Below are 14,723 nucleotides of genomic sequence, written 5' to 3' on the forward strand. Positions count from 1 at the left end.
TTCATACTTATATTAAGATTGAGTAGATGTGAAACGAATGCAGGGCAGACCCTAACAACTCAGTCATAATATTGATTGAATTCTTCATTCAAATATGAGCCAATTCATGTTTTAATAGTCAGACTTTGGCATAGCACAACACTATGCCATAGTTATGTTATTCCAATAACCTTATTGAGGTTTTTAAGCTGTTTGCATTCTTAAAGCTGTATTAGTATTTGTGTGGCATGTGTCTTATCATATATGAAGTCTTTTTAGTGTGTTAAATTAGAGAGAAACATTCAACAGAATATTTCATCCATGTGAAAATAAATATTTAGTTTTAAATGTTTGACATTTTGCTTCCAAGAGAAATCTAACTGAATGCAAAATCTTGTTCCAGATGCTCCTGACCCACCAGTGGATGTGGAGACCCACAACCCCACATCCAGTACTGTTACTCTAACCTGGAAGCCTCCCATGTATGATGGTGGCTCCAAAATCATGGGCTACATCCTAGAGAAGCAGCAGAAAGGAGAGGACAAGTGGGAGAGGTGCAATGACTTCCTGGTGCCTGTACTATCCTACACCGTCAGAGGACTGACAGAAGGAAAGAACTTCACCTTTAGAGTCAGAGCTGAAAATGCTGCTGGGATCAGTGAGCCATCACGCAACACGGCATTTATCAAGGCCGCCGATACCATTGGTATGTATCAGCTGTGTGGTCTCGTTCTCTCTCGATCTATCTCTCACTTTCTCTATTTGTAGGTACGCATTTCGGTTTGTCTGATTTTATTTCTCTCTTAGATCCTCCAAAGGTTTTCCTGAGTGGCAGCTTGCAGTCTGGTCTCAGCGTGAAGCGAGGCTACGAGATCTGCCTGGATGCCAACATTTCAGGATCTCCGTACCCTCAGATCACCTGGTACTGGAACAACCAATCAATTCGGCCTGAGCCACTCCGGAAGAGACCTGAAAAACCCCTGAAGAAGAAGGTGGAAAAGAAGGAAGAGGAAAAGAAGCAGGAAAAAGAGAAAGAAGAGGGGACAGCTGAGAAGAAAGAGGAGAAGGAGGGAGAGGTGAAAGAACCTGAGGAAAAAGAAGGCGAGGTGAAAAAAGAAGGCGAGGTGAAAAAAGAAGGCGAGGTGAAAAAGGAGGAGGAAGTTCCAGAACCAGAGGTCGAGGAGCCAGACTACCCCACCATAAATGAACGCCTGGCCATCGACAATAGCCACAAGGGTGTATCCTCTATCATTATCAGGGACTCGATTCGCCCTGATCATGGTGTCTACATGGTGAAGGTGGAGAACGACCATGGCATTGCCTCGGCAACCTGCGAGGTCAACATACTCGGTGCGAGTTCTTTTGTGTTTTCTATAACCAAAGCTTTATACTTTAAAGCTAATCATGTGTTAAAAAAAATACAAAAAGTTCAAATCTGAACATTTATTCTGTCTACAGATACTCCCGGGCCTCCCGTAAACTTTAGATTCGAGGAGGTGAGGAAGAACTCTGTGATCTGCAAGTGGGATCCCCCTCTGGATGATGGTGGCAGCGAGATTCTCAACTACACCCTGGAACAGAAAGACAACTCCAAGCTGGAGATTGGTTGGAGCACCGTTACCGCAATATTGAAAGGATGTCGTTACTTGGTGCCCAAACTCATTGAGAAGAAGGAGTACATCTTTAGGGTCGTGGCTGAGAACAAGCATGGTGCAGGCCCACCCTGTGTCTCCAAACCGGTCATTGCCAAGAATCCTTTTGGTATGGGTGCAGTTATTATTATTCTGGTCTATGCTGTAAGCTAGTTTTTGGTTTTGTTTTATTTGTTTGTTGTTTTTTTCAGCTTGGTTTGTAGAGTTTTAAAGCACAAAAATGTTTGTAACTGATTAAAGGTCAGCTGAAATTAAATATATGTCATTATGTAGATTAATTAACAGATAACTGTACTATTAATGAACTTAAAGGTATACAAAAAATAGTAACATACCACTTATTTTTGTTCTGCTATTTCATCTCGGTATGTCCTTAGAACCTCCCGAAGCACCTGATAAACCACAAGTTGATGACATCACAGCCAATAGCATGCTGGTCACATGGAATGAACCAAATGATAATGGCAGCCCCATCTTGGGATACTGGGTGGAGCGCCGTGAGATCAACAGCTCACACTGGGCACGTGTAAATAGGTGAGAAAACCATACAATGTAACCATTTTATTTCTTTTTTTTTTCCAATTTGCAACAAGACACATGAAAGTGCATACTGGCTTGTGTGAGGGTAATAACAAAGCCTTCATGGTACCTTTGGTCTTCAGGAACATCATCCCTGTCCCTGAGCTAAATGTTGAAGGTCTGATCGAGGGGCTGACTTACATCTTTAGAGTGGCTGCCGAAAACCAGGCCGGCCCTGGAAAGTTCAGTGTTCCCTCTGAACCCAAGACTGCCCAGCCAGCTATTTGTACGTAAACTGTTCTAAATCCTTTGTTCGACAGAACTGTGAGTTGTGTTCTTGTATCTGTCCGTGAAAATAAAAAGCATCACTAAATGTTTTATTCTTAGTTATATCCATCTATAACACTATAACACTGGCAATTTTTTCAGAATTTTTTATTTTTTTTAATACTTGTCACATTTATATGTTTCAGATAAAATTTCAAACAAATTTTAATATTAGAAATTGATAACCTGAGTAAATAGAAAATATTTTTTAAGAGATTATTTCATTCACATTACAGGGCCTCGAAAGAGTCCTGTATTGTTATTTTTCGTCACTACCTCCCTGAGTCGGGAGGGGATCATTTGTGCGCATGCTGCCTTCCTTGGATGTGGTAGTCGTTTGTCAGGTTCTCTCCGGAATCGAACCCTGATTCCCCATTACCTGTGGTCAAACATGGCAGGCAGATAAAGTGCCATCGAAAGTTAATATGGCAAGCATTCGAATGAGACATCGCCGCCGTGGAGGGAAAGGGTTACAGTTTAACATTTTGAAGAGTCCTGTTGCATCTGGCATAAAATGAGCAAATGAATGGAACCATGAATTCTCTTCTCTACTAGAAAATCCTGAAAGAGAATATTCAGCCATCACTTTGTGCCCTGAAGCTCAAGCGCACCCAGGTTATGGAGCAGTACGATGATACAAAACACACCAGCAAGTTCACGTTTGGATGGCCTAAAAAGCCCAATTGAAGGTTTAGGAGTAGCCAAGAGTAACTCCAGACTTAAAACATATAGAAATGGATTGACATGACTTCAAACAGGGCAATATGGCTGAATTCAAACATATCTGCAAAGAAGAGTAGAGCAAAATTCTTCCACACCAATATAAAAGATTCATTGCCAGTTATTGCAAACACCTGATTGCAGTTCTTGCTGCGAGAGGTGGTAGAACCAGCTGTTAGGTTCACTTTTTCATATAGGGCCAGGTAGGTTTGGATTCTCGTACTAAATGAAATCAACATGAAAAAACAGCATTTTCTATTTACTTATGTTGTCTTTGTTAAATACAATTTGTTTGATGGTCTAAAAAATTAGATTAGATGATTTCCAAGTGTTTTTTTTGTTTTAGTATAATATTTGAACTGAATTACTTCCTACCTCATCTGGGTATAGTTATTCTCACTGAAATATAGTCAATCGTAGGGTGAGATTCATCTGTGTTTACTTTGACCCTACAGTGCCTCCAGGTCCTCCAGTTGCCCGAGTGGCAGCAACTACTGACCACTCCATCGAAGTTGAGTGGGACCCGCCTGCTGACAATGGAGGTGGGGAAATCCTGGGATATCATGTGGATAAGGTGAAAAAGTTACTTCTCATACGTTTTTAACTTTGTTTTTGAGATTCTGTCATGTTAGAAGTTGATTTCAGTCCTGATGGATGTTCTTGTTTGTTCTGTGGTGTTATTCAGGCTATGGCTGGTACCAAGGACTGGTCGAGATCTACGGAACGTCCGTGGAAGACTCGGAACTTCACTGTTTATGGAGTCAGAGAGGGAGCAAAGTACACGGTCAGAGTCATTGCCTGTAATGCTGCTGGAGAGGGAACACCAGGATTCACAGAGTCTGTATTCGTCAGAAATCCTGCAGAGATCCCTGTAATTGAATTGGATCTGTCTGTCAAGAATGGCGTCGTGATCAGAGCTGGAGAAAACCTCCTTATACCTGCTACAGTCACAGGTAAACCCTACCCAGCCATCACCTGGACCAAGGATGATGGCAAACCTGACAAAGACCGTGCGGAGATCCTCACTGAGGACAACGACAGCATCTTTTCAGTCAAGAATGTCCAGAGGAAAGACTGCGGAAAATATCAAATCTCCGCTTGCAACCCCAGTGGCACCAAGTCTGCATGGACCAGAGTGGAGGTCATGGGTGAGTCCAGGACGTTAGAATTCAGGCTGAACTTCTAATTAGTTGAACAAATGATCAAACAGAATAATATTGTTTTATTTTCAGATGTCCCGGGACCTGTCACAGACCTGAAGCCTGTTGTTGTCACTCGTAAGATGATCTTTCTGAACTGGGATGACCCTGAAGACGATGGAGGCAGTGACTTGACCGGCTTCCTCGTGGAGCGAAGAGATCCCAAGATGCACACATGGAGGCAACCTGTTGAAACCACCTCGTCCAAGTGTGAGTGTGTGGGCATTATGGAGGGACAAGAATACCTGTTCCGTGTCATCGCCAAGAACAAATACGGCCTGGGCCCGCCTGTTGAACTAGAACCCATCAAGGCTGTAGACCCACAGGGTGAGTGCCACCTTTATTTTCATTCTATGGATGTTGGGGATTTTGAGTTTAGAAGCAGTGTGAAATGTGGAAGTGTATTTGAAACAAGTTTCTTGTGTGGTTTTGCAGGCCCGCCATCATATCCTGAGAAGTTCCACTACACTGAACGCACAAAGAACTCCATCACGTTCGCCTGGAAACCACCACGTAATGATGGCGGCAGCCCTATCATTGGTTACTTTGTTGAGAAAAAGAGGCAGGACCAGCAGGCCTTTGAGCCCTGCAACACTGAGATCTGTCCCAACATGACTATGACTGTGGAGGGCCTGGATGATGCCTGGATGTACGAGTTCAGAATCAAGTGTGCCAACCTTATTGGAGAGAGTGAGCCATCCATCCCACTGACTGTGGTTATCCAAGATGATGAAGGTAAAGCCTGAAAACTTCTACTTGTTCAAGTAATGGACGGAAGAGTTTTCTCCAGAGAAATGTATATAAAATAAAGAAGTCAACCCTGGTGGATGCTAATAACTTGGCTCATGGCTCATGCATTCTGATTTGGTTGATTTCTGTCTTGCCTCTCTCAGTGTCTCCTGAGATTCACATGCTGAAGCAGTTCAAAGGGGACACCATTACTGTGAAGAAGGGTGAATCCATCGAGATCCCAGCTGATGTCCTGGGACTCCCCATCCCTAAGATTGAGTGGTCTAAGGATGACGTAGTGATCGAGAAGCCTACTGAGACTCTACTGATGGAGACAAATGTGACTGGCAGAATGAATTGCAAGACCATGCTGTCCATCCCAGCAGCCAACAGGAGGGACCGTGGCAGTTACACTGTGGCTGCCTCCAACAACATGGGTTCAGCCACGCACACGGTCTATGTCATGGTGCTTGGTGAGTTGAAATCATGTCACCGAGGTGGTACTTTATAACATAAAATATGGTGTTATGTTATTAGTTATGCTAGTTCTGTTTGTATCAGAATAACCAGCTGACAGTGTCCTGACTGAACTCATGCTCTTCTCTTCAGACCGACCAACTCCACCAAGGAATGTGACAGTAACCAATATCAGAGGTGAGTCCTGCTACCTCAACTGGAACGCACCACTTGATAACGGCGGAAGTGAACTGACCAACTACATCATTGAGAAGAAGGAAGTGGTAACAGAGGTGCCTGAGGTGGAAGAGGGACAGGAAGCTCCACCTGAACCGCAGTGGGAGGAGGTTACAAATAGCATAATTGAGAGAAAATATGGGGTATGTCTTTATAATAGCAGCACCAACTACAAGTTATATTAATAATAATAAATGTAGTCCAATTGGTTTCCAATGGTAACATCACCTACATCTTCTGAAGGTCTGGAACCTGGAAAACAAAAAGACCTACCTTTTCCGGGTACGGGCTGAGAACCGCTACGGTAAATCTGATCCCTGCACAACTGAGGAAGTTCAAATTATAGACCCCTTCGGCCTTCCTGGCCCACCAGAGAAACCAACAATTGCAGAGTACTGCAAGACCTCCATGACTCTAACCTGGGAAGCTCCCAGAGATAATGGAGGCTCCACGATTATTGGTTACTGGCTGGAAAAAAGGGAGAAAGGTACTGCTTACTGGGCTAAAGTCAATAAGATGCCCATCACAAAGAGGGGCATGAAAGGCTGGGAGTACCAGGTGAGCTGTGGAGCTTTGTAGTAATTTTAACATTTATTTTAAAGCAATGCACTGCCTCGGTGTGTACAGCTGCTTGTTTAGAAATTGAATACTGTTGCATTATGTGTCTCTCAGGTGACACGTCTGTTTGAAGGAACAGAGTACGAGTTTAGGGTCGCGGCCTGTAATTCAGCAGGAACCGGACCTTTCAGTGGACCATCTGACTCTGCCTTTGCTGTTGACCCTCTCAGTAAGTAAAGGACAATGCATGTATTTTTAAAACCCACCAGCTTACTTAAGTCTGGTGTTGGCCACCAGATTCGGGGGGATGATGAACGATAGAATTTGGATACTTTTTTCACATTCTGTTGCTTTTCCCTGCAGCTCCTCCAAGCATGCCTGCTGCTCCTGAGGTGGCTGATAAGACAAAACACAATGTCACACTCTCCTGGAAACCACCAGAGAGTGATGGTGGCAGTCCCATCAAGGGCTACATTATCCAGATACAGGATGAGGGGACATCAGAGTGGGTGAGAGTAAATGATCCTGAAACCCTGCACCCCACTACTGAGTTTACAGTGCCAAGCCTCCGCGAGCTGAAGCGCTACCGCTTCAGGATCATTGCTGTCAATGACATTGGAGAGTCTGATCCCAGCCCCCGCACTAGTGAAGTTCTTATTGAGGATGTCCAACGTATGTCTGAATTTAAAGTAAATTTCACTACAATAAGTAGATACTGTGTATTTCATCCACTGATGTGTCTATGAATTCCTACTCAACAGTTCCACCTTCAATCACACTTGATGTGATGGCAGATGACCTGGTTTCCATCCGTGCTGGAGATCCCATTAGAATCCCCACCACCATCAAAGGCCGGCCCACTCCTAAGGTAACCTGGGACTTTGACGGCAAAGCCAAGTCGCACAAGAAAAACAAACTCCACACACTGCCTGTGGACTCTGAGGTGAGACCTTAATACCACATTTTCAGGAAAAAAAAAATCACCTTTCTGAAGAGTTCTTGCCCTTGTTTCCCTTATTTTTCACTTGTCTGTTAAAATTTTATGAAACCATTGCATTATTATGTTTGTGTTTGTAGATCTTACAAAATACATAAGACAATTCTTTAAATATTTTTTTGTTTTGCTTGTTCAGGTGGAGTCCACAGACACCACTTCTGTTGTGACTGTACCTGTCAGTCTGAGGACTCACTCTGGACGTTACACCATCACAGCCAAAAACAAGTCTGGACAGAAACACCTCAACATCAGGATCATTGTCCTCGGTATGTTTGTGACTTTTTTTTAAGAGAAGCATACTTATAGATGACTAGCAATGGCAGAGTGGCATCTTTTTCCTGTGTCCTAAATATTTTACTGTGCTTGTGGCTGCAGATGTTCCCGGACCTCCAAAGGACTTAAAGATTACTGACATCACCCGATCAACCATGAGGCTGATCTGGAAGCTCCCCGATACGGATGGAGGAGAGCGAATCAAGAGTTACTTTATTGAGAAGAAATCTGTGACCGACAAGGCCTGGACCAAGGTAAACATCACCTTGTTGTCAGTTTCTCTATCCTATTTTGCTAAGTTTTAAAAGTAATGTATGGAAATAGTCCCTTTGATTAGATGTTGCAGGAATGGATAGAGACTCCCAGGCTAAATAGTAAGCTGCTTCTATGATTCTAATATGTCCATGACTCAGAAGCAGTAGATGTAACAGCTAAGTTTAACTTTAAGATTCTGCTGTTTGTGATTGATTAGCTGAGTTTTTTGCTTTGTTATCAGGTTAATGTAGCCTGTGCTAGCCAGGCCTACGTGGTGCCAGGACTGCTAGAGGGTCAGGACTACCTGTTCAGAGTGCGAGCAGAGAACCGATTGGGATTCGGCCCGTTCACTGTCACCACTGAACCTGCCCGGGCCAGAGACCCCATCTGTGAGGACTTGCTTGGAATTTCAGCTCCAGATATGCAGCACATACTTCCAAAGTTTACATGAATTGCCCTAAAATTAACCTTCCTCTTTCTCAGACCCACCTGACCCCCCCACCAAGCTGAAGGTTAACCTGGTGACAAAGAACACTGTCACCTTGAGCTGGGAGGCTCCCAAAAATAATGGTGGCTCTCCTGTGAAGCATTACATCATTGAACGATTGAGCTGGGACACCACCGGCAAGGAGAAAGAGACCTGGAAACAGTGCAACAAGAGAGATGTGGAAGAGCTCACCTTCGTGGTAGAGGATCTCAAAGAGGTCAGTCTTTCCTCTTCAAAGTATTCCTCCATGTACTGCTTGTTTCCTGTATTAATTAGAATCACATTTATGAATACATGGCTGGAGAAAGGCATATTTTAAATTTCACTTTTTGTCCTAGTTTTAAGATTGATCATTTTCTTTCTGGAAGTTATTTAAGATGATTTCTAGAAAACTCAAACTGATAACTGATGAAAATGCAATGCAATAAATCCCCAAAAGTTGATTCTGTTCATCGGGGTGTAGCGTTTTCAGTGGGAGAAACGTTTCGTCACTCATCCAACTGACGTCTTCAGTCTCAGCTGACTGCAGGTTTCCAACCTTATAAACAGGAAATTTGCCCAATAACTGAAACAAGCACCACTAGTGAAAAATGGTCAGTTTCAAGATCATTAATATGCAAATTCTCATGACCACTGATCAATGGTCATGAGTCCCATTCACAGAGAGTTGGGGAATGGCTGCAATCACAGCATTGTAAGATGGTGACAGATGTACCCTTAGGCCCCCTCCTCGATTCAGAGATGGTCTTTCCCTTTTCACGTAAATGTCCTCCTTGACTCCGCCCTCAAACCAGCGTTCCTCCCTGTCCAGGATGTGAACATCCTCATCATTGAAAGAGTGTCCACTGGCCTGTAGGTGTGAATAGACTGCAGAGTCCTGGCCTGACGAGGTGGCTCTTCTGTGTTGTGCCATCCACTTAGTCAGAGGTTGTTTGGTTCCCCCGATGTATAAATCCTGGCAATCCTCCTGCACTTAACAGCATAAACTATGTTACTCTGTTTGTGTCAGGGGACCCGATCCTTGGGGTGGACCAGTTTTTGGCAAAACTTTTCTCCCACTGAAAACGTTACCGCCAGATGAACAGAATCAGCTTTTTGGGATTTCCTTAGCTGGATGATCAAGGATGCATCAAGACATAATGCAATAAAGATTGTTTTTTTACTTTAAAGTTTTTTAAGATGATTAATATTTAGTGCATAATCTTTAACCCACTCTATCTCTTTGCGATGTTACTGTAATTTTAACTTGTATTTCTCCAACACAAAATTTGAGAATTAAGCCAAAATGTGTCACTTATGGACGTACAACATGCCGTTTACAAGGTACAACATGCCGTTTACAAGCAAAACAAGTCTATATACTGTGTATGTGTGTGTAGGCAAACTATGTGTGTCTTGACCTCAGTGCATGACCTCACTCGACAAACAAAGACAGTTTAGAAGTATACTTCCTGACTTATTCTGAGTCATCTGTTACCAGGCAAACTCCAACGCTGCAGGTTGCTGAATACACACAGGCCTCTATTCAGTTTCTAGATTATATGTGGTGCATTGTAAGCATGTATGCAATTCTTCCATAGCTCTAAGCCACTTTACTTAATAGATCGGCCGGACGTCGCGCCGCCCGAAGCTTCTGACCATCAATTAACTGACCGAGCTTCAACTCTTTAATAAGCACAAAAATGCAATGTGTATAACATGATTACAGTTGCACCTGCAATGAAAGATTATTATGTGATTATGCTAACACCTGAAATACAGACTTTAATGTAACATCAACAGCTTCAATAAATGCTATGATGAAATGATAATTAATGCAATAGTAATGATAATGGTTATGAATAGTAACAGTAAAATAATTTCCTAATCTCCACAGTATCCTGCAGAGAGAGTTGCTTCTGAGGGACATTTATATTTTTTACTTAAAAAAACAAACAACAAAAAATAACAGGAGAGGATAAAACCTGAGCTTTCAGCCCACTTTCCACAGTGATTTGGGAATTTCTACCGGAATTTTACCCAAACTTTGTGTTGACTGTCTTGTTAATCTACAGGGAGGAGAATATGAGTTCAGAGTAAAAGCTGTAAATGCTGCTGGACCCAGCCGACCCTCTGCCACCATTGGACCCATGGTCATCAAGGATCAGACATGTGAGCAACAGCCTCTTCAGCCAATGACAGGCTACTCATATTCCACTCTATGTGACCAGCACGTTTGTTTTTTAAGTCAAATATTCATAGGGGCTGTTTCACGAACATCTGTGGGTGCCTGAGAATGTTGCATTCAGTTAACTTTATGATGGTGATTAACAAACAGTTTGTTTTGTTGATCATAACAAACCGATCATCTTTCTGCAGGTCCGCCCACTATTGAACTACGTGAGGCTATGGAGGGAGAGGAGGGCTGTGACATCAGCATTGTTGCAAAAGTTAGTGGCTGTCCGTTCCCCAGCCTCGTTTGGCACAAAGCCAGTCTGGACAAACCTGAGGAGAAGTCTGCCATTCAGTATGACCAACATATCAACAAACTAGTAACCCAGGAAAAGTGCACCCTTCTAATACAGCAAGCCAGCAGGCATGACAGCTCACTCTACAGCCTGACAGCCACTAATAGTCTGGGCACTGTTTGCAAGGGCATCAAGCTCTCAGTGTTTGGTAAGAAATTCAACCTAAAGATGTTACATGTGTCTTTTCAACTCTTAAAAAATATTTGGATTTTATTTCTCAACAAAGCTGAATCACAGCAAACCATATTTCTTATCAGATAATTTAATTTAAAGGCAACAACAGTACAAGTTTCACTACCAGACGCGAGGCCTGGCAGAGCGCTGTGTCACCTTCAAATCAACAGCGCTATGCCCGACTCAAAGCCTTTGCAGTATCCAAAGTCGGTTCTTTGTCTAAAAAAGTTTTTAATGTTCAATTAAAAACAGCAATCTTCAGAGAGAATGAGAATGTCATTTTGTCCACTTGTATTTTGAAACAGAGACTCAGTTTATTCAAATTGTGTGATGTTCTCAAATTAAGGTTAAAAGTCTCGTAGCAGTTTAATTATCAGGTGATAGCAGGTTTGATCACTGGTTGAAGTGATTTCCAGGTCTCTTCAGATATACATATATGACTCAGCCTCCCTCCCTATGTAGGGCCTCCCGGTCCCCCAGTCGGACCAGTCAAGTTCACGGAGGTGTTTGCAGAAAGAATAGGCCTCGCCTGGAACCCTCCCATCGATGACGGTGGATCTAAGATCACCAACTACGTGGTTGAGAAGCGCGAGGAGAACAGGAAATCCTGGGTCCATGTCTCCAATGATCCCAAAGAGTGTACCTATGTGGTAACCCGGCTGACCGAGAACCACGAGTATGAGTTCAGAGTCATGGCTCAAAACAAGTTTGGAGTAGGCCCACCACTGGTCAGTGATCCAGAGAAGGCCAGAAATCTCTTCAGTGAGTTTAGACCATCATGTCTTCACCCTCATTACACAAATGATGACAAATAACTTGTATTACACTTTATGTTAATATTATCTATTACATGTTAAATTATTTCTTTACGGTCCACTTACTGCATAATTTACCGTCATCATTTTCTAATATTAAAAAAACTACTGTCAATTCTATGGTTTTATATATCAGGACATATTAAAAAAAGAAATTGGCCTTTAACAGGCCAAACTTAGACAATATTACATATTACACTGTGTCACTAACACCCACACCTCTAGAGGATTCTGATCTGTCTGTCTGGTAATTCATAGACAAATGATGTATTGATTATGGATGGATCGTGGATAACAGCCCTGTCCTCTTGCAGCTGTCCCCGGTCAGTGTGAGAAGCCCACTGTGACCGAAGTCTGTCTGGAGTCAATGACTGTCAACTGGGAAGAACCCAAGTACGATGGCGGGTCCCCCGTCACTGGCTACATCATCGAGAAGAAGGAGACCACTGCCAAGCGCTGGATCCGTGTCAACCGTGAGCCCATTAGGGCACTGCCACTGGGCAACAACTGGGATGTCACTGGGCTACTGGAAGGGGCCCTATACCAGTTCCGGGTCATTGCTGTCAATGCTGCTGGCTGTGGACTGCCCAGTATACCTTCTGACCCCATACTCTGCAGAGACCCCATCAGTAAGACAGAAGTTATTATTGTGTTAAAGCATGTTAGCAGCAACATTGTAACAGAGATTAGATCATGTTAAATGATTCTCGAGCAAAACTAAAATAAATGATCCCAAATGAAATGTCAAACTCCAGACAGCAAATTGTGTTGGTGCTGAAACATGTTTTACCATTGTGTATGCTTCTAATCACATTTGTGATTTAGCAGAAACTAGAGCTTTACAGTATTTCAATTTGTGCATGCAGAGCCTCCTGGACCGCCCACTCCAAAGGTAACAGACTGGACAAAGTCTACAGTTGAGCTCGAGTGGATACCGCCTCTGGTGGACGGAGGGTCAAAAGTCACAGGCTACATTGTGGAGTTCAAGGAGGTGAACAAGGAGGAAGAGGAGAAGAAAGCTCAGAGGAGGCTACTCCTGAGTGTAGCTGAAGAGGAGAAGGAAACAGAAACTGAAGAGGCCTGGGAGAAGGTAAAAAGAGAAACAGATTGTGACCAAGTGGTCGGCGGGGTTATAAAAGAAATCGTAAAATGACAACGCCACCATCACCATGAATTTCACCCCCAGGAAATATACATTTAAGAAAAATAGATAAAAGGAATAAAAAGAGGCCGCACAGATTCAAGGATGCACACCGAGGCAGGTTGGCTCCAATATTAATACAGTTTTATTTACGGTTAAAATAAATAAAATATTAGAAAGCAAAATGTAGCGTCGTTGTTGACAGTGTCCTCAAGTTAAAAATAAAACAATCATGGAACTTGGACTTACCAGCAGCCGTGGACCCAAAAGAAAATCACACAAAAAGAAAATCACTACAGCCCACCCGGTGCTGTACAAAAGAAAGTGTGAAAACGACCCACCACCTGAGGTCCCAGGGCCACTGGCACGTCCTCCGTCCACTGAAATACAACACAGAGCAATACGTTAATCTCATCTCTCCTAATAAAGTATGCACACAGTAATATAAATAAACAACACTACAGATCCTATAATCTGATTTTTAGTTTATTAAAAAGCGCCACACACTAGTTTGTGTCATTATCCAGATGTACATAAGCATGATTACACAGTTACCAGGGGCGGGTTTTGATTATCGATTATCTAGCTTGGATAACATGATATCGATTCATTAAAATATCGATTCATTAAAATCTCGATTCATTAAAATCTCGATTCATTAAAATCTGATTTTTTAATATAAATTTCACTACATTTCAACAACCACTAAACAGCTAAAACAGTAAATGAGAGCAGGAACACCGATTCTGCACAAAGACGTAAACACAAAGCGCCGACCCGCTGACGCATCAGAATCAGTGCGATGTCGCCTTTCTCACCAGACGGCACGGACACGGTCGGGGCTGAAAGCCGACAGCTCGCTGATTCTGATCTGTCGGCGGGTCCGTGCTTCGTGTTTACGCCCTTTTTGCGCTGATTCTGAAGCTGCAGGTTTTATTTCTCTCCAAACAATATTGACCGAACCAGCAGCAAAAGAAGATCCAAACTACGCTTCACATAAACGTCGTCATGGATTTCCTCTGACTTTTGCTGTTTTGCTTCCACCAGGATAAAATCACACTTCATGCACAGCTCTCTCTCTCTCTCTCTCTCTCTCTCTCTCTCTCTCTCTCTCTCTCTCTCTCTCTCTCACACACACACACACACACACACACACACACACACACACACACACACACACGTCTTCAAGAACAGTTTCCCGTCTAAAAATCTGTTTTCTGCATTATTCGCTTGCTTGTTACGCACAAGTCTACTGTTGTTTACAGGCTGTCAGCCGCTGTTTTTTCCCTTTTACTTACTTCTGTTAAGGTTCAAATATTGAGGAAGGAGAGTACAATCAACCATGGTCCAGAAGAGCTTGGTCAAACAATTGATTTTAATGAAAAACACGCGTGGGAAGATCACTCCGTACGCAGACAGCAATTGATCTTCGACTAATCAAAGCATAAGCAGATATTTTATACCATCAGGGTTTGAATTTAATGACGCCCCCTCATGCGTCATCAGATACAATATATGCATACGTCAAATCAAAACCACAATGACTTTTAACACAGTTAAAAAGAACATTGTCTCCGTCTCCACGCCAGGTGCTTCCTGTCCCTTCTGACTTTCGCTTCTTGTCTGGAACACCAGACCCACATCCTGCAAGAAACTGTTCCTCTTTTTGCAGAGACAACAAGAAACTGTTCCTCTTTT

The 14,723-nt window shown here is 43.0% G+C and overlaps 1 protein-coding gene across 22 annotated transcripts in view; it reads left to right on the forward strand.

Annotated features, from left to right (window-relative positions):
• Positions 1-14,723, forward strand: part of ttn.2 (titin, tandem duplicate 2) — a 221,696-nt gene that overhangs the window by 133,724 nt on the left and 73,249 nt on the right. For all 22 annotated transcript variants that reach the window (XM_084909012.1, XM_084909028.1, XM_084909015.1 and 19 more), the window contains 24 exons: positions 383-685; positions 787-1,329; positions 1,438-1,740; positions 2,009-2,165; positions 2,294-2,436; positions 3,653-3,771; positions 3,883-4,345; positions 4,430-4,723; positions 4,832-5,131; positions 5,290-5,598; positions 5,735-5,961; positions 6,062-6,376; positions 6,491-6,605; positions 6,740-7,048; positions 7,138-7,319; positions 7,510-7,639; positions 7,749-7,900; positions 8,143-8,290; positions 8,385-8,605; positions 10,443-10,539; positions 10,747-11,043; positions 11,532-11,831; positions 12,199-12,513; positions 12,751-12,974. In XM_084909012.1, coding sequence (XP_084765138.1) covers positions 383-685; positions 787-1,329; positions 1,438-1,740; positions 2,009-2,165; positions 2,294-2,436; positions 3,653-3,771; positions 3,883-4,345; positions 4,430-4,723; positions 4,832-5,131; positions 5,290-5,598; positions 5,735-5,961; positions 6,062-6,376; positions 6,491-6,605; positions 6,740-7,048; positions 7,138-7,319; positions 7,510-7,639; positions 7,749-7,900; positions 8,143-8,290; positions 8,385-8,605; positions 10,443-10,539; positions 10,747-11,043; positions 11,532-11,831; positions 12,199-12,513; positions 12,751-12,974 — 5,966 coding nt within the window. The remainder of the gene's footprint in view (positions 1-382; positions 686-786; positions 1,330-1,437; positions 1,741-2,008; positions 2,166-2,293; positions 2,437-3,652; positions 3,772-3,882; positions 4,346-4,429; positions 4,724-4,831; positions 5,132-5,289; positions 5,599-5,734; positions 5,962-6,061; positions 6,377-6,490; positions 6,606-6,739; positions 7,049-7,137; positions 7,320-7,509; positions 7,640-7,748; positions 7,901-8,142; positions 8,291-8,384; positions 8,606-10,442; positions 10,540-10,746; positions 11,044-11,531; positions 11,832-12,198; positions 12,514-12,750; positions 12,975-14,723) is intronic.

The sequence above is a fragment of the Perissodus microlepis genome, chromosome 16 (genome assembly GCF_051167445.1).
Source record: "Perissodus microlepis isolate ML-2025 ecotype Zambia chromosome 16, ASM5116744v1, whole genome shotgun sequence".
NCBI lineage: Eukaryota > Metazoa > Chordata > Actinopteri > Cichliformes > Cichlidae > Perissodus > Perissodus microlepis.